The sequence below is a fragment of the Saccopteryx leptura genome, chromosome 3, assembly GCF_036850995.1.
Source record: "Saccopteryx leptura isolate mSacLep1 chromosome 3, mSacLep1_pri_phased_curated, whole genome shotgun sequence".
NCBI lineage: Eukaryota > Metazoa > Chordata > Mammalia > Chiroptera > Emballonuridae > Saccopteryx > Saccopteryx leptura.
In genome coordinates, this window is record NC_089505.1 from 93,826,550 (window position 1) to 93,852,876 (window position 26,327).

General features: G+C 51.7%; 1 protein-coding gene across 15 annotated transcripts in view; it reads left to right on the forward strand.

Annotated features, from left to right (window-relative positions):
* The window catches only part of FHAD1 (forkhead associated phosphopeptide binding domain 1), a 126,776-nt gene that overhangs the window by 73,944 nt on the left and 26,505 nt on the right, over positions 1-26,327 (forward strand). For 14 of the 15 annotated variants that reach the window (XM_066375129.1, XM_066375130.1, XM_066375131.1 and 11 more), the window contains 9 exons: positions 477-547; positions 2,585-2,737; positions 5,865-5,972; positions 6,214-6,321; positions 11,037-11,144; positions 14,429-14,536; positions 20,573-20,746; positions 21,760-21,985; positions 23,976-24,060. In XM_066375129.1, coding sequence (XP_066231226.1) covers positions 477-547; positions 2,585-2,737; positions 5,865-5,972; positions 6,214-6,321; positions 11,037-11,144; positions 14,429-14,536; positions 20,573-20,746; positions 21,760-21,985; positions 23,976-24,060 — 1,141 coding nt within the window. The remainder of the gene's footprint in view (positions 1-476; positions 548-2,584; positions 2,738-5,864; positions 5,973-6,213; positions 6,322-11,036; positions 11,145-14,428; positions 14,537-20,572; positions 20,747-21,759; positions 21,986-23,975; positions 24,061-26,327) is intronic. The other variant, XM_066375134.1, reaches the window with a different exon arrangement.

Consider the following 26,327-nt stretch of genomic DNA (forward strand, 5'->3'; position numbering starts at 1 on the left):
CACTTCTCCCCCCCTCCCCCTCTCGCCTCTCTCTCTCTCCTTCCCTCTTGCCCTCCTGCAGCCATGGCTCAAATGGTTGGAGTGAGTTGGCCCCAGGCACTGAGGACAGCTCGATAGCCTTCAGCAGGCACACGGCCTGGGGGCACCGTGTGCTCCCCGCCAGGGAGAGGAGACCCTGTCTCTCAGGCTGAGCCCCCCACACGCAGTTCGGTTCACGGCTTTGCACTCAGTGGATACTCAGTTGATAGGTGTCCTGTTTTTTATCTGCCACATCTGAAAAGAAACTTGGCTTCGAGCCCAGCCACACTGATCAACCATTTTAAAAGCACAAGTTTAGGTGGCCACTCAGGTTTTCTTGACAGGACGACAGAGTTGCCCTCATCCACCCATCGGTAAACTCTGTGAAGACATTATCTGGAAAGCAAAGGAGGTGAATTGAGTAGATACTTACCTTCTTCTTGCTTCTCTTTTTAAAGGGTTGTCTTTGTATCTGAAATATCTTCTGGAACATTATAAAAAAATCATGATCCGGACCCAGGAACTTCAGGTAATCTTTCAGCTTTTGGAAAATCCAGTTTGGTGCCTGTCCGGTATTTACAGAGCTCTGTGCATTTTAATCCTGTTTTCTGGCCCTGGCAAATTGGCTCAGTGGTAGAATATTGGCCTGGCATGTAGAAGTCCTGGATTCAATTTCCAGTCAGGGCACACAGTAAAAGTTACTGTCTGCTTCTCCACCCCTCCCCCTCTCACCCCTCTCTCTCTCCCCCTCTCTCTCTCTCTCTCTCTCTCTCTCTCTCTCTCTCGTCCTCCTGCAGCCATGGCTCGAATGGTTGAAGTGAGTTGGCCCCAGGCACTGAGGACAGCTCCATAGCCTCACCTCAGATGCTAAAATAGCTCAGTTGCTGAGCAACAGTGCAGCAGCCTCAGATGGGCAGAGCATCTTCCTGTAGGGGGCTTGGCGGGTGGATCCCAGTCGGGGCGCATGCGGGAGTCTGTCTCTCTGCCTCCCTGCCTCTCACTTAAAAAAAAAAAAATCCTGTCTTCTCTGCTAGCTAGCTGGTCAGTCCACACCCTCCAGCATGTGAAGCACCTTCTCCATTTGCTCATGAAGCGATTCAGACAGGATGGCAGGATGGCCCAGGAGGACAAGGGCAGGATACTTGTTTCACTTTATCAAAACCCAGAAAGGCTTCGATGCCATCAGATCTTGAAAAGAGTGTTTATTAAATGCAGTGGAAGAAGTATAGCTGGCCAGAGTCCAGGCAGCAGAATTACCAAAAGTTGCATAATGTCAACATTCTAGAGGCAAATGGCCCTTTGGGGTTGCATCACCCTGGTAGTTATCGCCATAATAATGCTGTGTAATAAACACCCACGAAACCGGAGTGGGTTTCCACAATCACTGCTCACTGCCTGGAGCCTGCCGCTAGGTAGGTCCGTGGAGCTCGGATGGGCTTACTCACGCGTCTGTGGGATGGCCTGTGCTTGGTTGACCCAGGCTGGCCTCAGCGGGGGCAGCTCAGAAAGCGGGCTGACCCGAGCTTGCTGTCACAGCAGAGGGAAGAGAGAAAACAGCACCAAGCATGGAGTGCTTCGCAATCATCCTGTTTGTGTTATATCTGTAATGCCCCACTGGCTAAAGCAAGTCACATGGCTGAGTTCAGTGTCGGGGGGCAAGGAGGCAGGACAGAGGTGGGCACTGAGAGTTCCATAGCCAAAGACACAGAAGGGTGAAGTGTTGGGGACCACCACTGTGGTCAACCTCAGAGACTATCTAGTCCACAGGTCACAAATTTTTTCTGTAAAGGGCCAGGTGGTAAATAGGGCTTTGCAGATGGCTTTGCAGGTCCTACAATCCCCGTCACACCTACTCAGCTCTGCTGCTGTGGAGCAAAAGCAGTCATAGAAAGCACGTAAGTGAACGCGCATGGTGGGCATGGGCCTGTTCCAATAAAACTTTATTTACAAAAACAAATGGTGGACCACATCTGGCCTACAGACAGTTCATCAACCCCCGATCTAGTCCATTCTCCTTATTTTACAGATATGGACATTGAAGTTCAGAGGCGAGGTGACTTGTTTCAGGGTCACGCAGGTAGATGGTTGAAGACCCCAGACAAAAGCCCAGGCCTCCTGACCCCAGCCCCCTGCTTTTTCCCTTACACTCAGCAAATAATAGCTCAGAATTCTAGCTACCACTGACTGTACACCTCCTGTGTGCTTGAAGCTTCCCTTCACTATTTCATTTAAGCCTCAGAACTCTGAGAGGTAGATTCTATTATTAATCTCCTCTTCTAAATGAAGAAGCTTCTAGAAAAAAACAAGAGCTGAGATTCTATCTAGAGCGAAAGCATGAGTTCTTCACCATTGTACTCCACGGCTTTCTTGCTAGTGCCCAGGCGGAGCATAGATTTCCTGTTTTCAGGAAAGTTTTGTGTAAACCTTTATCCCACCCCACAAAGGTAAATAACTTGTAAAAACATGTGTATATATATAGAGATATATATATATAGAGAGAGAGAGAAATGACTCCTGTCCTCAGCCCTGCCCCCGTCCTCTTCAGCATCCTTCCCTCTCTCTGCAGATCAAGGTCAGCAGCTCTCAGGAAACACACAAGTCTCTGCTGCAGGAAAAGCTGCGGGAGCATCTGGCGGAGAAGGAGAAGCAGGATGAGGAGCGGCTGCAGCAGGAGGAGAAGCTGCGAGCCAGAGTCCAGCGGCTAGAGGCCGAGAAGGCGGTAAGGACCCCGGCGTGTGTCCTTTACTACGGAACACGGAGGAAACAGCCTCTTCTATGAGAAACGAAGAGCCTGTGTGTGTGTGGAGCAGGGGGACCCAGGAACTCCTTGTGGGGCGTGTGGAGCTGAGCTGTTTAGCCAAGGAGGTGATGTGGGCAGAATTAACCTGGAGGGTGAGTTGTAAACTGCAGAGCAAAGTCCGCCTGGAAAGGAAAGGTGGCTGAACTTTCTAGAGCTGGGACCTCGTCTGTTTACACACGGCAGCTGGTTCTGCAAATGCCAGTCGTCGGTGCAGGGCCCTCTGTAACTGACAGACTGTTTCTAAGTGTATGCAAGACCAACTTTACATGATTTCAGTCTTTCGCTTTCTCTTTATACATATTTATTCCAGTCTTTTGCTTTCCCTCTACACATGTCAGGGGAAACAAATGGCCAGCATTGCTCCTCACTTTTCTAGAAGCCAAGCTAACGAGCGGGTAGTTCCCAGAGGCCCCTCTCGAGCTTAAAGGGGCCCGAGGGTCACGTGGGGGATCTTGTTAAAATGCAGTTCTGGTGCAAACTCTGGGTTGGAGCCCTGGGGTTTTGCATTTCCGACCCGCTTCCGGCCAGTGCAGACAGCACAGGTCTGCCGACCACATTTTCAGCAGCTGAGTTAGGTTTTCCCAAAATTGTCTGGACACCAGTTAAAAATGCAGATTCTTGGGCCCCATCATCGTTGGACCGCTGAATTAGAATATCTGGAGAAAGCCAGGAAATAGCATTTAAGGAGCCCATTCTCATCTCTTTTTGATATTCAGGGACCGCCTTGAATTCATCCTGGATCAGTGGCTCATGACCTTAGCTGCTCTTTTGTTATTCAGGGGATTAAAAAATACTAATGCTCTGTCCCCCTCCCCTCCCCCAGGTTCTGATCCACTGGGGTGAGGGTGTGGCTCATGCACTAGGATTTCTAAGGGCTCCAGGGGGTTCCACTGTATTCGCCCCTCCTCCCACCCCCCTCAGGGTGGCAGCCACAGATCTGCTGAACCCCAGCCCTTCTCGGGGAGGAGGATTGGGCCTGCCCCTCCCTCCACCTTTCACCTGGAGCTCAGTGAACTTCCGGCTTCAGTCTGTTCTCTGTCACACATACCCCTGCTCTCCAGCCCTCTCCAGGAACCTCTGTCTGTTTCATTTCATCCTCCAATTCGGGCCCGGTCACCTCAAGAACTCTCTCCGCCTCTCTCTCCCCTTCTCTTTCTGTCTTGCCCTGCTTTTCTGCCTTTTGTAAAATAAAAGAGTGAAAAGGAAGAACTACCTGACCATAACCACATCAGACCCGCACCAAGGTAACGTTAACGATAGACTTACGTCAAGGCGGGCCCATTTTGAAGGGCAATAGGATCCACAAAGAGCCAGTGTCGTCTGTCCAACAGAGAGGAAAATAAAACCAGGAGAAAGCCAGTCTTCACCACCTTCACTGACCCCCCCTTCCTCGCTCCTCTCTGATTGACTTCGCCTTTCCAGATGTCTCATTTATTTTTAATTTTGCGTTGACCTTCCCCATGATGGCCGCACGGTATGTCAGCCCCACTGTGTTCCACGCTGTCCACTTATAACATCGATCCTGACAGAGACAGGGTTTCAAGGGTGGCTTTAGACCCCTTTTAAGCACAATCAATCTCGGTGCTCAGCACCCCCTGTGGAGGGGGAAACAGCCCCAGGTACCCACCAGACAGACGGTGACACTGCTCGTGTTTACTCTATTTGTGTGTGTGTGTGTGTGTGTGTGTGTGTGTGTGTGTGTGTGTGTGTGTGTCAGAGACAGGGAGAGTCAGTGAGAGGGACAGATAGGGACAGACAGACAGGAAGGGAGAGAGATGAGAAACATCAATTCTTTGTTGCAGCTCCTTAGTTGTTCATTGATTTCTTTCTCATATGTGCCTTGACGGGGGGGGGGGGGGGGGGGGGCTGCAGCAGACCGAGTGACTCCTTGCTCGAGCCAGCGACCTTGGGTCCAAGCTGGTGAGCCTTGTTCAAACCAGATGAGCCCGTGCTCAAGCTGGCGACCTCGGGGTCTCGAACCTGGGTCCTCCACATCCCAGTCCGACGCTCTATCCACTGCGCCATCGCCTGGTCAGGCTCGTGTTCACTCTTGTGCCATCAAGGGCCATCATTCCTCAGACACTTGATGTTGATCACCTTGACCCGAGGGATTCACCTGAAAGTGTGTCCCAGCCTTGAGCACCAGGCACCCCCATTTTAAATGTCCCTTTTTCATTCTGTATATCACTGTCGCCCCCCACCCTCTTTGCACCTGCATGTGTCAAAATTCGTTAACTAAGCTGCTCGTGAATCCTGACTTGGTTTGAGGACTCTGTTTCAAGGGTAAGAAGCTTTAGTTTTATTGAGCTGACATTCTTTTTTTTATTAGTACCTGTTAGCAATGTTCACCTGCTTTCTGCACACACTGCTGGTGGAGATCTGGAGTCGGCATTTTCCCATGAAGAACCAGGTCGTTTCTGCAGGCCACGCCGTCTCTGTGGTGACTGCTCAGCTCTGTTGTCAGTTCTGTTATTGTACTGTGAGGGCAATCATAGGCAATCCACAAACGAGCATGGAGGTGTTCCAATAAAACTTTATTTATAGAGGGCCAAATTTGGCCCATAGGCCACGGTTTGCCAACCCGTGGTTTAGAGCACAGGCTCTAGAGTCAAATGGAACCAGGGTTCGAATCCCTGCTTGTGTGATTGACTAGTAAACCAGGCAGGTTCCGCAATCTCTCTTCCCCATTTCCTCCTCTGCAAAGTAGAGATGGCAGAAGAAATGATGGCCTTTGTTAGTGAACTGTTATCCTATTCCGAGCCTGTCATGTCTATCGTCTGTCTCATCTGCTCCTCACATCAACCCAGTGCAGGAAGCACTCCTGCTATCCCCACTGTACAGAGAGGGAAACCGAGGCTCCTGTAGCTTCTCGTTCGCCCAAAGTCACACACCTAGGAAGGATGCACCCGCAGCTCTAACCTGAGCCCGCCAGTCAGAGCCCCAGGTTCTATGACTCGTGGAGTACCAGCCTGTGCAGTGCCTGGCACAGCATCCAGATTCCTGCCATGGTAACCATGCCTATTAAACAACAGCCATTGACTTTCAGGCTTTGGAGGAAAAAATTACTCAGGAGAAAAACAGAACGAAAGAAGCGTTAGAGGAAGAACAGAGGAGAGTCCAAGAGCTGGAGAATCGCTTAACCCTCCAGAAGAAGGTATGCAGCTTGGGGAGACAGGGTAGTCTGAGCCCACAGGGAGGCCGTGCGGCTGGGGAGGGTGGACCCGGGGCTCTGGTCGGGGCCTGCCTGCTCCAGCCCCGGGCTCGTAGCTGCCCGCCGCCTCCCGTGCGGTGGCTGGGAGTTGAGCAACGCTAGCCGGTGTGGTATCTGGCGCACAGTCCAGATTCCTGCCACGGTCGGTAACTGTGTCTATTAAACAACGCTCATTGGCTTTCAGGCTTTGGAGGAAAGCTTTATTCAAGAGAAGAGCAGAGTGAAGGAAACATTAGAGGAAGAACAGAGGAGAGTCCACGAACTGGAGAATCACTTAACCCGCCAGAAGGAGGTATGCAGTTCGGGGAGACAGGGTCGGCTCGAGCCCAGGCCCGGCTTGAAGCCACGGAAGGAAGTTCCACGGTGGGCAGAGCGTGGCACAGCTTTCCTAGAGGGACCTGTCCTTGGGAGGGCGCGGCCACTTCGAGAAGAAGCACGGGAGACTCGAGGAGAGAACCCTAGAGGTGTAGCCTTGACAACAAGCTGGAAAAGTTGTAAAACAGCATAAGATACAGTCAGAGGGTCGGGCTCAGGAGGGAAGTTGAGACCGTAAGGAGACTGTGTCCCAAAGCACAGAGGTGGAGGAATTCTGGAGTTCTGAAACTTCAGGGCGGGGCAAATCCTCCAACAACACCCTGAGATCACCCAGCCTCTAGCTCCACCGCCAGGGAGCTTTCTACAGCCCGGGGCAGCCACTACCAGGACTGTTGATGCCTTAGGCTGGCAGGAAATTTTTCCTTTAAGGTGGAATGAGTCACTCTTTCTCCCAGAGGGTTATCAACCCTACACCTGCCCCCTGCACTCCTACAAGATTATTATCATCCACATAATAGTCTTTGAGAGGCCAGAAAGGAGAGGCAGCTGCTCCTTGTGTTTCCTTATGTGCCTCACAGGACCGGCACTGGCCAGTCTCGGTCTCGGTCCCCCCCTCTGCCCAGCCCTGCACTCCAGAAGTCACGGGTCAACAGCTCATTGGCTGGAAGGGCCTGTGGACATGTTACCGTGTTTCCCCATGTATAAGACACTTCCGTGTATAAGACACACCTTAATTTTGGGGCCCGAAACTTGAAAAAAAAAAAAAAAAAAGTATTACATAAAGTTATTTAACTCAAGTTTTATTCATCATAAAATTCATACAACTCCTCATCACTGTCAAAACTCCCATCCATTAGCTTGTCCTCGTCTGTGTCTGATGATGAATCACTGTCTTCAACAATGAGCGCAAAAAAACAAGTACAAAAAAAAGGGAAATGCAAGTAAAAAAATCTACAACCACTGTATAAGACGCACCCAGTTTTTAGACCCCAGATGTTTCAGGAGGTAGGGAAGGCACATCTTATACATGGGGAGATACGGTATGTTTGGCCCCAGACTGTTTTATTTTGAATTCATAAAATTCACTTCAAAATCCAGATGTCCATCCTCTTGAAAAGTCAGAAATTCTGGGTTTTGTTTCCACTTGGCAAAGGTAAAACAAATGAACCCCGTGGCAGCGTTTTGCCCGGTTCTCCCATTCCGTCGCGGTACCATGGCCCGCTTCGTTTGGATATCTGTCCGGGCTCTGAGGGCATCTGAGTTTGCAAGCCACCATCTGTTTTCTTCCTAAAGTATATGGGGGCCTGGACGGTGGCCCCAGTGCAGGACTCTCCTCCCTCTTGTTGAAGATGCAATACTTCTGTTGATGTGCCCACGCCTGCTCTTGGGGAAAGCCCTGTTCCACCGCTGTGTCCCTCGTGGGCATGCTCAGATCCCCGGGTGTTTTCCGCACCGTGCTTTCCTTAGCTCTCCAACCCTGAGGCAGCACAGAGGAGTGAGCAGAGCAGGCTTTGCAGCCAGTGGAGACACGGGTTCCAATCCTCCCTGGGCTACCTACCGGCTGCAGCAGGGCTCTCAGTATCTGCCTTCGGAAGCGGTGGCTGTGAGGGCTGGAGATTGTGTACTATGAAGGGTTTGGCCCCAGCGATCGCTTGGTAAATGGTTATTACTGTTCCTATCATGACCGCTGCTTCTGTTCAGGCACCTGTTTGCTCCAACTGCACCCAACCTCACTCTCAGAGTGAGATCCTTGCAGAGTAGAGATGGCAGAAGAAATGATGGCTTTTGTTAGTGAACTGTTATCCTACTCTGAGCCTGTCATGTCTACCATCTGTCTCATCTGCTCCTCACATCAACCCAGTGCAGGACTTTTCTCTCAGAGGCTCCTGTCAAAGCCACCGTAAGAACCTGGGAAGATGATCTGTTCCAGGGCGGGAAGAGGTTTCCGTGCTGGGGTCTCACTCGGGATCCGCGCACAGCGGTACTCTGTAAACAGTGTCACAGGGGCCCGGCCCTGAGTTACTTCTCCAGGGGCGGTGACCAGGAGGAGGGTCGCACAAGGGCTCATGGGGGCCAGATGCCACCCAGAGGTCAACAGCTCAGACCTGGGGAAGGCTCTTGAATGTAGAGATTTCAAGGTCATAGGGGACTTCAGGAGAGAGATTTAGAGCAGGGGTCCCCAAACTACGGCCCGCGGGCCAAATGCGGCCCCCTGAGGCCATTTATCCGGCCCTTACCACACTTCCGGAAGGGGCACCTCTTTCAGTGGTGGTCAATGAGAGAAGCACATTGACCATCTCATTAGCCAAAAGCAGGCCCATAGTTCCCATTGAAATACTGGTCAGTTTGTTGATTTAAATTTACTTGTTCTTTATTTTAAATATTGTATTTGTTCTCGTTTTGTTTATTTACTTTAAAATAAGATATATGCAGTGTGCATAGGAATTTGTTCATAGTTTTTTTTATAGTCCAGCCCTCTAATGGTCTGAGGGACAGTGAACTGGCCCCCTGTGTAAAATGTTTGGGGACCCCTGATTTCGAGAAAGCTGGATGGGGGACACCCTCATGACAGAGAGGAGCTGTGGCCTGGTCACCCTGGGCCCAGGAAACATCAGCCCACTTCTCTAGGCAGAACCGCTTATGGTGGCTTGACAGGAGACTCTGAGAGAAAAGTCCTGGACACAGACGTCCATCAGCCTCAAATGGTTATTTGGGTTTTCCTTTTATTAGACCTTTCGCCACAGTATCAGACAAATCTTTTTTTTGTGTGTGTGTGTGTATTTTTCTGAAGCTGGAAACGGGGAGAGACAGTCAGACAGACTCCTGCATGCGCCCGACCGGGATCCACCCGGCACGCCCACCAGGGGCGATGCTCTGCCCCTCCGGGGTGTCGCTTTGCCGTGACCAGAGCCACTCTAGCGCCTGGGGCAGAGGCCAAGGAGCCATCCCCAGCTCCCAGGCCATCTTTGCTCCAATGGAGCCTTGGCTGCGGGAGGGGAAGAGAGAGACAGAGAGGAAGGAGGGGGGGGGGTGGAGAAGCAAATGGGCGCTTCTCCTATGTGCCCTGGCCGGGAATCGAACCCGGGTCCCCCGCACGCCAGGCCGACGCTCTACCGCTGAGCCAACCGGCCAGGGCTCAGACAAATCTTTAAGCCAAGAGAATCATTAGGTCATAATGTAGGGTTTGAGGTAACGTTAAAAGGTTAATTCTGGCTACCTGCCGAGTACCTTGGGATCAAAGTGGCCAAGGGGACAGGACCTGTGGGGGGGGGAGGGCGTGCAGGGAGCCACTGAGAGGGAAGTCCCGAGTGTAGACCTCGGGTCAGGTGCGCTGGGGCCAACCCCGAGTCACCAGAAAGTGCCTGAAAGCCTCCTTCACAAATCGCAGGACGATGTCTTACTCTGAAACCTGCCTCAAGCATTCAAAATCCATGTGACTCTCCCATGAGATCACTGCTCCTCTGCTTCGTTAGGGGCTGGGAGTGGGACAGCTGAGTGCTGGGGTTTCTTAAATGACTTTTTACTGCTAAAAACATAGTATTCCAGCTATATTGTGGATTAAATACCTTATGCATGCATATCTGGGGCCCTAACCACATTCCAAGTTCCAGACAGCTGACAATCAAGCTGGTTTTTCAGACCAACCCCTTTGAAAGTTCAGGTGCCCTTTCTTGCAGTGACTAGAAACAGGGGCCTTGCAGCCACTTCTCTCCCTCAGTGATTTGCATTAAAGCTACTTAACTGCATAGCTTATCAGCAGATAGCTTCCGAAATAAAACTTTTTTTTTCTTGTGGGAGAGACAGAGAGAGTCAGAGAGAGAGGGACAGATAAGGACAGACAGACAGGAAGGGAGAGAGATGAGAAACATCAGTTCTTCATTGCTGTTTCTTAGTTGTTCATTGATTGATTTCTCATATGTGTCTTGACTGGGAGCTACAGCAGACTGAGTGACCCCTTGCTCAAGCCAGCGACCTTGGGCTCAAGCTAGTGAGCCTTGCTCAAACCGGATGAGCTCGCACTCAAGCTGGTGACCTCGGGGTCTCAAACCTGGGTCCTCCACATCCCAGTCTGACGCTCTATCCACTGCACCACCGCCTGGTCAGGCCTGAAATAAAACTTCTTGATAACAGGCACCTCACCACACTTCCCTCCCTATCAAAGCTCCGCTGGGGAGGTCCACCTCCCACTCCTTTCTAGAAATTTCTATGTTGTGGCTCATTAATTCAACACACTGCCCTCCTCTGGAAACCTGATTCTCTTTGAGAGATTTATTTCAATAATGGGAAATTTCATTATTAATGAGAGTCGTCTGCTTATCAGGGAGCTGCCTGGCACAGTGCTAAGAGCTCAGACTCCAAAATCAGCCAGGCCTGGCTCCCTCTGCGCACCTGCTACCCACCAAGGGCCTCTGCAGGCTGCCGTGTGCCTTCCTCTGCCCAGGGTTCAAATCCCGGCCTCGCCACCAACGGACCGCGTGACCCTGGGGCTCGCACCAACTTTCTCTTCCTTGGTTTCCTCATCTATAAAATGGGCCCACTGGCCTCTCGGATAGGGCTGCTGTGAGAGTGGGTTGCGTGTGAGGCCGCCCCTCCCCCAGCATTTTAGCTGCTATCATTACTCTTAGTATCATCAGCCTGAGCTGATTTCCCCGAATGTGCAGGCAACCAAAACGAGCCATCGTTGATTTTCAGATGTTGGAGAGCAGCATAGCCCGTGAGAAAAGGAAAGCAAAGGAAGTCGTAGAGGGAGAAAAAAGGAAAATTCAAGATCTGGAGAACCACTTAACCCAGCAGAAGGAGGTATGAGGAGCAGAGTGAGAAAGTGGTCTGTGGCTGCCAAGACCCCCGTAAGAGGGGCCCTGGAGTCCGACGACATGAGGCCGTGTCTCTGGGCCTTGACAGCGTGCGGTGGCCAAGGGGCAGATCAGGGCAGTGCCCGTCAAAGTGGCCAATATCACCTCATACAGCTCACGAGTTCTATGACCCAGGGCAGATCACTTAACCTCCTGTGCCTCAGTTTCCTCATCTGTAAAATGGGAGCATTGACAGTCCCCGCCTCATAGGATTCAGTGAGTTACTAAATATACGGACGGCACTGGGCGCTGCACCCGCACACAGAGGGTGGCGACCCGTGGACAAGAGGTGATCTCCAGAAGATAGCCCCGGGGTGGCGCCTGGGCCAGTCCCTCAGCCAGCATCCCTTCTTCATCACCGAAAGGTATTTATGGTGCAGACCGGAATAAATGCCAGAGTAAAGCTCTCCCTCCCGGCTCTGGCCTCCGGGTTTCAGAAGACTAGCAAGCAGACCCCCCCCCCCCCACCACCACCACCAAATAAGGAGAAACACAGACATGCAGTCAGATGGAGTCGATAGGAGCACAATGAGCTCAAATGGTGGTCACAGCAAATGACCAGGGGTCAGTGTCTTCTGGCATGGATGAGAAGGGGAGGGGGAGGTGGGGGGATGTCTGAGCGCCAGGCCTAGCAGAGCTGGAGACATCCACGTCCCGCCTCCCCCACAGTCTGGGACTGGGCCCAGAGCCACCATGGAAGGGGAACGCCCAGGCACAAGGCAGACCTGGCCACACCTTCCCTCAGTGCTCGCTCTAGGGTGGAGGTCAGACAGCCACCTAAACAAATGCACAGGTGACTCCACAGGAGTGCGTGAGAGAGCAGCCTGCAAGCAGGGAGGGCCTCTCGGAGGAGGCGACCTTTGAGCGAGACCTGGAGGAGAGAGGGAGCACCAAGGGAGCATCTGGGGAAAGAGAATGTCACTGGACAAAGCGGCCAAGTGCAATGGACAGGGCCAGAGTTAGCCAGGGGGGCGGGGGCAGGGCACGAGGAACGGAATTCAAGCTGGAACCAGATGGAAGCCAAACCCGGGCAGGGGGAGAAAGCGGGAGGGAGACGGCGTGCGCAAGGTGAGGCCTGGTCCAGGTCCTGGTGGGCTAGAAGTGCCGATTCCTGTTCAGATTCCAGCTCTGCCCTCCCACTGTGTGACCCTGGGCAAACCTTGCCCTCCCTGTGCCCCCATCTGTAATGTGGGGGTAGTGGCAGAACCACCCCAGAGGTCTGTCTAAGGCAGGGGTCTCAAACTCGCGGCCCGTGGGCCGCATGCGGCCTGCCGAACAATTTTGTGCGGCCCACAGACTAATCCACGAAGTTCAAGAAAAGTGTTGCGTAACAGTTGCCTTTTGTAGACCTAGTGCGGCCCGCCGAACGGCTGTGATCTTGCTCTACGGCCCACATGCTAAGTTGAGTTTGAGACCCCTGATCTAAGGAGTCTGTCAGTGTATACACTGTGAAGCACCTGCCCAGGTGAGGTCAGAGCCAGGTGGGTAGGGAAGAAGGTGTGTCCAGCAGGGTGGGGGAGGGAGACAGAGTGAGTACACTGCCCAGTCTACTTGGCAATGGGGCTGTACCAGTCTATTCAGGGAAGTGGAGTTAGAGTCCAGGTGGGTAAGGGACCCTGAACAAGCCTCGTTAAGGGGTCAGACCCAAACTCTGGTCAACGGCTGCCCGCTGAGCATCCCTTACACCAATGGGCCAGGGGCCGGGTCGTAAAGCCCAGGCTCTTGCTGGAGGGTGTAGCAAGCTGTGTGCCAGCCTACATGTGAACATGTAAGCATGTCTCTCGCCTCTGGGCAGGCCGGGTTTGAATCATGACGGGCAAGGCAGGGTCCAGAGGCCAGTGTCAGAGTGGTCAGAGCCGGGAGCTGGTGCCCAAGCCCGCACCACCGCTGCCTGGTCTGTGGCCTTGGCATGTTCCTTGCCCTCTTCCTGCCTCACTTGCAGCCTCAGTGACCTCACCTCTAAAATGGGGATAATTGGGCAGATGCTCTCTGGGGGGTTGCAGATGAGATGCACGAATACATTCGGTGCATGGGGCCTGGCAGTCACATTGCAAGTCCTTAAAGTGTGCTCAGTGTCGCCATTATTGTTTTCCTTGCCGTGTGCCAAGCAATGCCCTCCCCACAGGGGCTCTCACGACAGGCCGGACGTAGACTCGACAGCAGGAAAACACCAAGCCTGAGCAGGGTGGCGAGTCAGGGCCCACGCGGGCGGGGAGGCCCGTGTGCAGAGAGGGGCAGGTGGACGGAGCCCACCGAGGCCACGCTGAGACAGCAGGACCGTGGGAAGGCCGTCTTTTCTCCAGGGCCATGCATCCCCAAAGTCTCATTTCATCCCCAGCTGAGCATTCCCTACAACAATTGCCAGTAGTTTATATATATATTTTTTTTTTAAACCAAATAATGCATGTTCACTAAAGAAAATTTAGAAGATAGAGACTATTGAAAAGAAGAAAATGTAAATTGCTATAATCCCAACTCTCCCAAAATAACCATGTTTACGTCTTGGTTACGTATCTCTCCAGTCTTTGGTCTGTGCACGTATGCTTATATTTAAAATATTTTTCTTGTGCACTTTATATTTTTATGAGAGCATAACTGCAAGGGTCCCAGCAGCTGGAGGTGGGACGTCCCATCCAACCCCACCCTGGCTGCGCGCCTGGGGCTTGTGCAGCTGACGCTGGGCTCCAGGCCCCTCCCCACCACCAGCCTTACAAAGGGAGGGGGTGTTCTCAGTTCCAGACTGTCCTGGACATCGATATTGGGACCGCAGCCTTTGTAGGCTGGGTAGAGACCCCCAGTGCCTGTGGAAGCCACAGGCATCAGGACTGCTGGGACAGGAGTTGTCTCCCCCCCGCCCCCCCCCCTCCGGCTCTGTCTCTCATGCCCCACCCCCCAACAAGCCACATATTTCCAAAGTAGGCCCTCACTGGTGCCAACACATGCCAGTTTACTCGGTGGCCCAGGGTCAAAGGCCTTGAGCTGAACACTCACCGGCATGTCACTTCCTGAACACCAGCTTCAAAATCCTGAACAGTGAATAACTGTCCCCTTGGTGCACATGACTCACCGAGATGTGATTTTCGGGATCTCAGTCATCGCTCTCCAATGGGTGTCCTGTTCCTTGAGCTCTTGCTTCCAAACCCTCACGACGCACTGGTTTCAACAATTACAAACCCAGGCCCCTTTCTTTCTCGTGTGTGTGCCCTCACACCGCTTGTTCTTGACCTCCAGATCTTAGAGAGCCGCATCGCCTACGAGACACAAAGAGCGACGGAGGCTGTCGAGAAAGAGAAGAGAAAGGTGCAAGATCTGGAGAACCGCCTGACTAAGCAGACAGAGGTAGGAGTCCCCCCAGCACGGAGGAAAGGCGCGGCGGAGCCGGCTTGGCTGAGAGCGGGCTCGGGAGCCGGGTGCTCTGGGTCCAGTCTGCCTCCGCCGCTCTCTGGCTGGGGGGCAGTAGGCAGGTTACCACCTCTGCGCCCGGGTTTCCCCACTTAGGAAATACAGATGATATCAAAAGACCCACCTTACTGAGCCGCGAGACTCGGTTGTTAACGTACACGTAAAACGCACAGGAAGTGCCTGGCACTCCGGGAATGCTCTGTGTGCTGGCTGCTTTTATTGGTAGTAGGATGAGCTCACAGCAGGAGGCAGAGGGCCAGAAGCCAAACCCAAGCCTGTCTGACTTCCAGAGACCTTCATCATCGACACTCCTCCTCTCCCTGCTGCTCGGGAGCAAGCCGGGTGTGGGCTCAGAGGCCTAGGGTGAGAGGGGGGTGTCAGGGTATGGGCGCCTGAACTTCTGATCACCTCAGTGTCGTTCCTCCACCAGAACTTGTCATTATCATATTATCACCTTCATATCAAACCTCATTTATGTTTATTATCATCAATGGGAGTAGCCGGCACCAGTAGAGGTAGAAGTTGGCGCATGACCCAGGACACCGCCACGCTAGGATGTAATTCACTCCTCCTGGGTCCCAACAGTACAAGGGACACACACACACACACACACACACACACACACTGACCAACATCTCACAAGTCAAAGCAAACAATAAACATAGACTGACAACAGGGGCTTAAATTTAAATGCAGCTAAAAACAACAACAACTTTAAATACAGGTAAACACAATTTTAAAAGGATTTCAAGATCAGGTGGGACAGAAAAAGTCTATTCATATCATCAGTCTTGGCTCATTTTCTTCAAAGAAATGTTCCCAGACATGAGCACATACAGAATCTCCGGGCAATTTATTTTAAGTGCCCATTTCTGGGACCCTGCTGCACCCCCGAGATTCTGAATCACTGTCTCAAGGGTGGGCCTAGGGATCTGTGACTTTAACAAGCAGTCTGAGGGGTGCTGGTGCGCCCGGGGTGTTCCTGCTTGAGGGAGACGAGAATCAGTGTCCGTCCCCAGCACGGTCCCCAGCACGGTTTAGAAGTGTGCCCAGAGAAGGCCGCCCAGAGTTGGGGGAAGCGACACAAGGCCTGCCAGCTTCCGGAGGGCTTCCTGCGGGCCGCCACGATGTGTCGGGCTGAGGGACAGCCCAAGGGAAGTGGCCCTGACACCCCGGGAGACTTGCCATGGGAGCCGCCATAAAATATGCACTTCACTGAGCAGTAGGAGAAAAGGAGAAATTAAAATTTTTTAAGTAGATTAGTTGGGGCATAAAATGGCTTAGGAATGAGACTAATACAAAAAAAAAAAATGGGTATCATGAAATCAATGAATGGGTCACAATTTTTAGTCTAACAGTTACAGTGAAAGGGGAAGCCCAGTGGGTTATACAATTCGTAGATGAAGATGGACTGATGGCTCATGAAAATTGGCCCGTTCTTGGTACTCGGCCCAGAGAGAGGAACATCATACAGAAGACTGTGCGGGTCAACCTGCCGTGTCCTCCACAGCAGCCTTAGGACGATGACCTCAGAGGACGGGGGCTGTGACAACCCTCAAGGCAGGCTAGTGACATCACGCCAGACAAGGAGAAACAAGACACTGCCCCAGCGGCTCCCTATGTACCAGCAAGGATAAAAAATTACAAGGTCACAGACACACTCAGAGTTGTTTATTTGCATGCTGTTTGAGCTGACGGTGCAGGAGAGCAACAGAAAGACAGAGTTCATCCTTACAGGCAAAAATGGGGTTTGGATACAAGAAAGAGGAGCCCGTGGAGAAGGGCAGTACATGCAGGCCCTTGGGAGCAGGAACTCGGTGCTCCTGTCCTGTGTGAGCAGCTGAGTAGCTTTGCGGAGACCGAGGACGCCGCGGCACGCCTGGCAGCTTCGGGGCCCATTGAAGGAACCGTCTCAGTGTGCCGTGGGCTGCAGGTGACAGGCTGCTCTGTGGGATGCCTGCCAGGGTTCCCAGTGAGCATCTCCTCAGCCCAGGTCCACACAGTGTCCACACTGGGATTTCTCAACAGTGACAAAAATATTAAGACCATAAAGATCATAAGACCGTTATCTCCATAAAGATTCAGGAGTTCAGTGGCAATACTAAGAGAATGAGGTGACTCCCAGGTCAGGGTATTGCATGATGAAAATGGTATTTGGGGGGGGGGGGGGGTTGTTTGTTTTTAATTAAAAAAAAAATTAGTGTTCTCCAATTATAAAAGGAGCACCTGTTTACTTGAGAAATTTTGAAAAATACAGAAAATGAGTTCAGAGAAAATAACTGCCTGTGATCCCACTGAGCAGAGTTGCCACGAGTGACATGTTGATGAATCCTTCCCGACCTTTATGTTGGTGATTACTATAGACATCGGCACATATTGTTCTATTGCAAAGTGACTTCCACCCTTAAACAGTGCATACTAATCGGGACACTACTTTCCACTTAATATGTATTATAAAGACATCTCGTATGGCCCAACACCTTCCACCACCTGCCATTTAAGAATAACCCTCGTTTACACTGTGTGGAGTGGACCCAGTTCATCCCCCCCACCCCCAGGTCGGGCGCTGGGACTGCTTCTCACTCCTCGTCTGAGTGAAGGATGCTTGGAGGGACCCCCTGTGCATCGGTCCTTGTGCACGTGTGGGGGTTTGTGCTTTAGATTAATTCCCAAAAGTAGAATTTCTGCGTCCCAGGATACAAAGCTTATCAGGCTCATGATACATGTTCCCAAATGACCCCCCCAGGAAGGTCATGCCAGTTTATACTGCCACCAACAGAGAGTGTCCAACTACATCTCAAGAATATATTTTAGAGTTGATAAATTTCTGGAAAAGATAAAACAATGGAGACAGTAAAACAATCAGGGATTGGAGGAGGGACGGACAGGAGGAGCACAGAGGATTGTTAGGACAGTGGAGACTCTGTGACACTGTATCGTTGGATACGTGTCATTACACATTTGTCCAAAACCATAGGATGTGTACCAGGTGAACCCTAACGTACTCTCTGGACTTGGATGATGATGCTGTGTCCATGTGGGTCCATGAGCTGTAACAAATGTACCACTAGGTGGGGGCTGTTGATGGTGGGGAATGATGATGGTGGGGGATGATGATGGTGGGGGATGATGATGGTGGAGGATGATGATGGTGGGGGGTGATGATGGTAGGGGATGATGATGGTGGGGATGATGATGGTGGGGGATGATGATGGTAGGGGATGATGATGGTGGGGGATGATGATGGTAAGGGATGATGATGGTGGGGGATGATGATGGTGGGGGATGATGATGGTAGGGGATGATGATGGTGGGGGATGATGATGGTGGGGGGTGATGATGGTAGGGGATGATGATGGAGGGGGATGATGATGGTGGGGGATGATGATGGTGGGGGATGATGATGGGGGATGATGATGGTGGGGGATGATGATGGTGGGGGATGATGATGGTGCGGGTGATGGTGGGGGATGATGGTGGTAGGGGATGATGATGGTGGGGGATGATGATGGTGGGGGATGATGATGGTAGGGGGTGATGATGGTGAGGGGTGATGATGGTAGGGGGTGATGATGGTGGGGGATGATGATGGTGGGGGATGATGATGGTGGGGGATGATGATGGTGGGGGATGATGATGGTGCGGGTGATGGTGGGGGATGATGGTGGTAGGGGGTGATGATGGTGGGGGATGATGATGGTGGGGGATGATGGTGGGCGATGATGATGGTGGGGGATGATGATGGTGCAGGTGATGATGGTGGGGGATGATGATGGTAGGGGATGATCATGGTGCGGGTGATGATGGTAGCGGGTGATGATGGTGGGGGATGATGATGGTGGGGGATGATGATGGTGCGGGTGATGATGGTAGGGGATGATGATGGTGGGGGATGATGATGGTAGGGGGTGATGATGGTGGGGGATGATGATGGTGGGGGATGATGATGGTGCGGGTGATGATGGTGGGGGATGATGATGGTGGGGGATGAAGATGGTAGGGGGTGATGATGGTGGGGGGTGATGATGGTAGGGGATGATGATGGTAGGGGATGATGATGGTGGGGGATGATGATGGTAGGGGGTGATGATGGTGGGGGAAGATGATGGTGGGGGATGATGATGGTAGGGGATGATGATGGTGGGGATGATGATGGTGCGGGTGATGATGGTAGGGGATGATGATGGTGGGGGATGATGATGGTGCAGGTGATGATGGTAGGGGATGATGATGGTGGGGATGATGACGGTGGGGATGATGATGGTGGGGGATGATGATGGTGGGGATGATGACGGTGGGGATGATGATGGTGGGGGATGATGATGGTGGGGGATGATGATGGTGCGGGTGATGCTGGGGGATGATGATGGTGGGGATGATGGTGGTGGGGGATGATGGTGGGCGATGATGATGGTGGGGGATTATGATGGTGCAGGTGATGATGGTGGGGGGTGATGATGGTGCGGGTGATGATGGTGGGGAATGATGATGGTGGGGGATGATGGTGGGCGATGATGATGGTGGGGGATGATGATGGTGCAGGTGATGATGGTGGGGGGTGATGATGGTGGGGGGTGATGATGGTAGGGGATGATGATGGTGGGGGGTGATGATGGTGGGGGATGATGATGGTGGGGGGTGATGATGGTGGGGGGTGATGATGGTGGGGGGTGATGATAGTAGGGGATGATGATGGTGGGGGGTGATGATGGTGGGGGATGATGATGGTGGGGGATGATGATGGTGGGGGATGATGATGGTGCGGGTGATGGTGATGGGCGATGATGATGGTAGGGGATGATGATGGTAGGGATGATGATGGTGGGGGATGATGATGGTGCGGGTGATGGTGATGGGCGATGATGATGGTAGGGGATGATGATGGTGGGGGATGATGATGGTGCGGGTGATGGTGGGGGATGATGATGGTGGGGGATGATGATGGTGGGGAGTGATGATGGTAGGGATGATGATGGTAGGGGATGATGATGGTGGGGGATGATGATGGTGCGGGTGATGATGGTAGGGGGTGATGAGGGTGGGGGATGATGAGGGTGGGGATGATGATGGTGGGGGATGATGATGGTAGGGGGTGATGATGGTGGGGGATGATGATGGTGGGGGATGATGATGGTGGGGGATGATGATGGTGGTGATGATGGTGGTAGGGGGTGATGATGATGGGGGATGATGATGGTGGGGACTACTGATGGTAGAGGAGGTTGGTCATGTGTGTCTCAGGGGTACATGGGAAATCTTTGTACCTTCTCCTCAATTCTGTTACAAACCTAAAACTGTCCTAAATATATAGATAGATAGATAGATAGATAGATAGATAGATAGATAAAATGAAATAAAGACATGAAGTTTGTAAAGCCCCCACTCAGTGCCTGTCACGAAACCCACATGGCCCAGTGTTTGAGGAGGGACTCAGGAGGAGCTGGGAACTTGGACAAAGATCAGAAGGATGAGCTCTGGGAGGGAGGACAAGATGTCCAAGGTCATGGTGATTGGAATCCAGTCTCACCAGGGGCCTGAGGCCATTCCGGTGCCAAAGCCCCAGAGGAACGTGGAGGAGAGTCCTGGGAACAGGCCCTGTGACAAAGGGGAGGGAGCTCAGAGCATTTGTTCTGGGAAATAGATGTAGAGAGAGACATGACAGCCCTCCTCAAATATTTAAAGGGCGCCCTCATAAAAAAGGAAATAAAACTTCCTCAGTGAGCACCAGGTGACAGAACGGAGCTCAGAGACCAGAGAGCACACGGAGACAGATGTCAGCTGAGTAGGAAAAGAATTCTGTCACCATCGGGACCTTCCAGGGAGAGCATGCACTTTGGACTTCAAAGGCATCAGCAGAACAATAACAGCAGAATAGAGTTCGCCTCCTGTCTGAAAATGGAGGAGGAGGAGGCCAGGGGAAATATATAATATATTCCCAAATTTCTGTTAATTTGATGCTTGTCATTTGTCTAGGAACTCAATTTAAAAGCGCAAAAAGAAGATGTTTTAAATAATAAATTAAAGGACGCACTGTCCATGGTAGAGGAGACTCAGAAGACAAAGATGGCCGAGAGTTTGAAAGCAGAGAGCCTCACCACGAAATTAAGTGCGACGTTAGCTGAACTGGAAACGGCCAAGACAAAAATGGTGAGAGACAGACGGAGCAACTTTGCTCTCCACGCAGGATCGCAAGGCCAGGAGGCTGCGCGGTCTAGACCAAGGGATTCCCGGCCTCAGTGCTGCTTGACACGTTCTGGGTCCGATAACTCTTTCCTGTGGGGCCGTCCTGTGCACTGTAGGAGTGTCAGCAGCATCCCTGGTTCCTACCCACTAGATTCCAGTAGCAACCGCCCCCACCTCCGGTGTGACGACCTAAAATGTCTTCAGACTTTGCCAAGTATGTGTGACTTTCTCAGGCAAAGAGTGTACCCATCGGGAGGGAATCGAACATGGAGGCCCAGCACGTACGTGGGAAGAGGGAGCAGGAGGATGAGGTCACTAGCAAGCAGAAGAAGGCTGGAGGGAGAAGGCGGATGGGGGCGTGGAGGAGGCACACGGGCAGAAGCTCCAAGAAGAGCCGTAGGAAGGAGAGGGTGGTCATGGGAAACATCTGACCCACCATTTGGTAATTTTGGGGTTTTAAGAAATACAGATCCACCCTCTTTTTTCTTATAAAATTATTCATTCATTAATTTAATGGATATTTACTGAGCATCTAGGTGCCACACTGTGGTGGTGATCTAGGCACTGATTGATGTTGGGGGCATCTTGGTAAATAAGAAAAGATCAGTTTGTGTTCTCACGGAGCGTACATTCTAGAGGGAGTGAGAAATAAAGACACCAGATAATTCAGATGGTGATAAGTGCCTCCGGGAAAATAAAACAGGATGATGGGATCGAAATTATCAGACTGTTCTTATGGTCAGGTAGTCAGGGAGGGCCTCTCTGGGGAGGTGGCATTGGAGCTGAGGCCTGAAACATGAAGAGACAGCATTGCAAGGAGCCAGGGCAGCAGTGTACCACACAAAGGAAATAGCACATGCAAAGGCCCTGCGGTGAGACCAAGCTCCATTCCTGTGGGTACAAAGGGGACATGTTGTTAGTGTTGTAACTGTCAGGTCAGGCTCCCAACGTCGCCTTAAGCGTGTCTGTTTTACCAGCTCATGATGGAGGGGCGGATACAGCTGCAACAGCAGACAATCAAGGCCCTCCAGGAAGAACAAGAATCACACAAACAGGGATTTCAAAAAGAAATCATGGAATACAAGGAGCAAATCAGACAGCACTCCCAGACGATCGTGAGTCTAGAAAACAGACTCCGAAAAGTGACCGAGCACCATAAGAAAATAGAGGGAGAGATCGCAAGCTTGAAGGATAATGACGCAGGTAGGTCCAAAGAAGAGACCGCGAGGGAATCTTAGTGTCAGGGCAGGTCCTGATTGTCCCGTGGGTCCCAACAGGCTGACTGGTGAGAAAAGGCCTCGCTCATTGAGAAGCTCCCTTGTTCCCTGGAGCCTCCTTTTGTCCTCCTTACACAACAAGGTTAGGGGCCTCAAGGCCCAGGTTTAGCAGAAGTAACAGCAATGCGTCTGGACAGCCTTTGTGCTGAGCCAGTCAGCCAGGACAGGCTCCCGCTGCCGGGCTGTGAGGTTGTGGGAGAGGCGTGCCAGGGCGCCGTTTCTACATGGAACCCTCCAGGGCAGGGGCACGTCAAAGGCTTCCCTCTGCCATCAGCAATCTGTGACTCTGTCTAATGCACTTCCATAATCAGCCAGGCTGCGTTTCTTAAAAGATAAACCCCAAAGAGGCTAAAACAGAACTTGAGTAGTGAGCATTTATTTGCCCTAAATCGCCAAGGGATTGCATCTTACGGCAGAGACACCAGCTACTGGGGGAGGTATTCTAGCTGCTCCGTAAGGAGGGATCGTTCACTCCACTTACCTGGAGGGAGCTCTCCTTCTGGACATAGAGGCCTCGGGTCACAGTTTCTCAGCCTCTGCCCTATGGACATTTGGGACTGGATCATTCTTTGTTGTGGGGCCGTCCTGTGCACTGTAGGGTGTTGAGCAGCATCCCTGGTCCCTACCCACTAGATGCCAATAGCACCCCTCCCCCTAGTGTCTAAATGTCTCCAGCATTGACAAATGTCCCCCAGAGAGAACAAACTCACCCCTGGTTGAGAACCACGGTTCTGGTCTCAAGCCAGTTGATGAGCTGTCAGGGCTCATCTCCATACATTTATTTATTCAACACTCTTAATTGAGCAACTGTTATGTTTCTTTTTTTATTTGATTGATTGACTTTTTTATTTTTTTTAGAGAGAGACAGGAAGAGAGAAAGATAAGAAGTATCAATTTGTAATTGCATCTCAAGCCAGCAACCCTTGGGCTCAAGCCAGCAACCTTGGTGTTTCAAACCTGGGACCCCATGTTCCAGGTTGACACTCTATCCACTCCACCAGTCAGGCTATTGATTTTTTTTTTAAGAGAGAGAGAGAATTATAGATTTGTTGTCCCACTTATTTATGCCTTCATTGATTGATTCCTGCCTGTGCTCTGACCAGGGATCAACCCCACAACCTTGGTGTGCCGGGACAACGCTCTAAGCAACCGAGCTACTGGCCAGGGCGAGCATCTATTATGTTTCAAGCTCATTCTAGGCACTGAGGATTCGTTAATGGGCAATCAGGGAGGGTCCCTGCAGTTTACCAAGCTACTACCCTGACAGGTGACCCAGGATGAACAGGACACCATGGCAAGGACATGGAGCGGGACTCAGTTTCCCAACCCAAGTCTAGGTCAGAAGGGGGATGCTTAAGCTGGAACCTGAAGGGTGACATAGCTTTGTCACCCCACACGCATAGATCAGTGCCTATCATAAAGCAGACATCCCATGAGAACTATTGAATGACTAAATGAGCAAGCGAGCATGTGACGGAGTGGGGAGGGTGGAAGTCAGAAGGCAGCGGGCTGAGGAGTAAGTGGCAGATGAAGCCCGGACAAGACCCTTGTCTGAGCAGAGAGGAGGAAAGAGGGCAGGAGGTGTGTGTGACCCAGCGGTTAAGGCTTCACCTCTCACCAGCTTGCTGAGTGGGCACGAGATCCGTCACTCCTCTGCCCATTTCCTCACCTGTATGGGCTTGATCTACGCCTTACAGAATAGCTGGAAAGATTCCCAGAGCACATGCATCATGGGGACGAGGGGGTCCTCAGCCTGTGACAGAACCTGGTGGTGGGCCCCATTGGGTGGAGAGGGCTGCAAGGTGTAGGGGGAGTTTATAAGCTGGGAAAGATGCAGGTGTGTTGACATTGAGCATCGGGGAAGGAAACCGTCTGCTGCAGAGTTGTGGTAACGTTAGCTTGCCACTCTGATCCAGCCCAGGAGAAGGAAACCCAGCAGGACAGTCCAGCGGGGCCCCCACCGGACAGCAGCGCCAAAGACGCAGCGTGTGATCACTTGATGTGAGTACCCAGGGGGCGTGCCAGCCCCAGAGCACCCTCGCTGGTGCAAATGTGAGCAAGGACGAGGACGGACAAGCCAAACTCCCGCTTCTGGCCGCATTGTCGGAATCTGACAGAAGGAGTTGAGTCTGGTATCTACTTGCCGTTATGTGAATTTCTCAATTTTTTTAGCCAGTCAGGACAGTGTCGTGGAAAATCGGGGGGGGGGGACCTCACGTTCGAATCCCAACTCAACCGTCTCCAGTTGTGTGACTGTAGGCAAGACAGTGCCCTGGCTGGATCTTAGCTTCCCTGTCTGTGAACTAAGAGGTACGTGCCGGGCGCATACAAGTCACTCGGTAAGTGATAGCTAATGCCACGGTGAGCTGTCTTCCTAAGCAAACAGAGGTATAGCAAACAGAGGAGACCACTTAGTGGAGAGGTCTCAGGGAGAGTTAAAAGTTAAGAGGTTAGACTGAATGACCTCAAAGAGTTCCCCACCCCAACCAAAATGTCTAGATCTTGAGCCTCAAGGAACTGACAAGTTTCCAGAGAAACAACACATATGTTTGGGAACACCACTGCCAAGCAGCAGATAAATAATAAACAGAGTACTTGTGATTCAGGAAAGGATTCAGGGAGGTCTGGAAGCAAACCACCAGCTTGCTCCTTGCACCAAATTCCAGTTACCAAAATCTAATGACACAGGGTTTGTAAGCCCCAAAAGGCAGAGGCACCCAACCTCCACATTTTGAAAGCTTCCTCACTGGCTCCTCCCAGTAGCACACTCTCTAAAGCCCAGTGGCCACAACTTAGGGAAGTGTCTGCATCCACCTTGCTTCTCCCTGTCCCGCTTCACTGTGAACACCTGTGCACCTTAAAGTTTCATCCTCAAGTCAGAAGAGTTATAACCAAGGAGACTAGATAGATAGATGATAGATAGATAGATAGATAGATAGATAGATAGATAGATAGATATGTTTGTGTGTATACGTACATACTTATTTCCATCCCAGTGACCACCAATCTTTTTATTTTGACCTGCAACCTGCTACTATCTTGCTTTATTCCATAATGAACACACACTCTACTTTCAAACATCCTTATAAGAAAAGCCTGGATTTTAAAAGCCTGTGAACTCAAATGAAATAACATTAATTCCTGCCCAAGGAATATACAAGACTTCAGCACTTCCCCAGCACACACAAACACACGCGCGTGTGTGCACATACACTCACACGCACACATGGGCACGCATACACACACACGTGCACATGCACACATACACTCACACATGGGCACGCATACACACACACATGCACATGCACACATACACTCACACATGGGCACGCATACACACACACGTGCACATGCACACATACACTCACACTCACACATGGGCACGCGCACACGTGCACACACACAAAGTGTGCCTTTCCAAAGGCAGAAACACATTCCCTGTTCTTCCCACTTAAACCCCAGTGAGGCTCCTAGCCTGTTACGTGGGGCCCTTTCCCGCGGAACACCCCACGTAGCCATCCCAGTCAACCACCCTGAGCTTCCTGGTGCCCTGCCCGCTGTGGTGTGGTGGGGAAAGAAGCTGTCCTCATCTCACCCTGCCTGCGTCCCCGGGGTTATCTGGGTCCCAAAGCCAAGCCTCCCACAGAGGGTGCCATGAACACCATTCCTTCTCTTCCAGCCCCACCCGTGTGTCCATCAGAAACAGAAGCCATGCCGTCCTCCTCTCTCCTTCCCCGTCTTCACAGAATCCCTGAGCCACCCCCCCCCCTCACAGACACACACAGTCTTTCCTCCTCTTTCTACCAAAAAGCTTAAGTCCACAAGCCTATCAGTTCATGCTGACAGATGCTTGAGCAGGAAATCATATTTCAACCTCAGACAGAACCCAGCCGGGATCCTTTGTCTATCAATGTATTTCTTTCCTTTTCTTTTCTTCTTATTGATTGATTTGAGAGAGAGAAATATTGATTTGTTGTTCCACTTAATTATGTATTCACTGGTTGATTCTTGTATGTGCCCTGGCCAGGGATTGAACCTGCAACCTCAGCATATTGGGACAACACTCTAACCGACTGAGCTACCCAGCCAGGGCTGTCTTTCTTTTTAATAATGGCACATCAAAATAAATTTGGTTTTGAGAACTTTTAAAGCATGTGCTCATCCCCTTGCCGGGATCAGAATCCCACGGACCACCACTGATGGAGCATCGCTGTGCGTTTGTACTTGGCCGCTCCCAGGCACTCGAGACGTCACAGAGACCGAGCTGA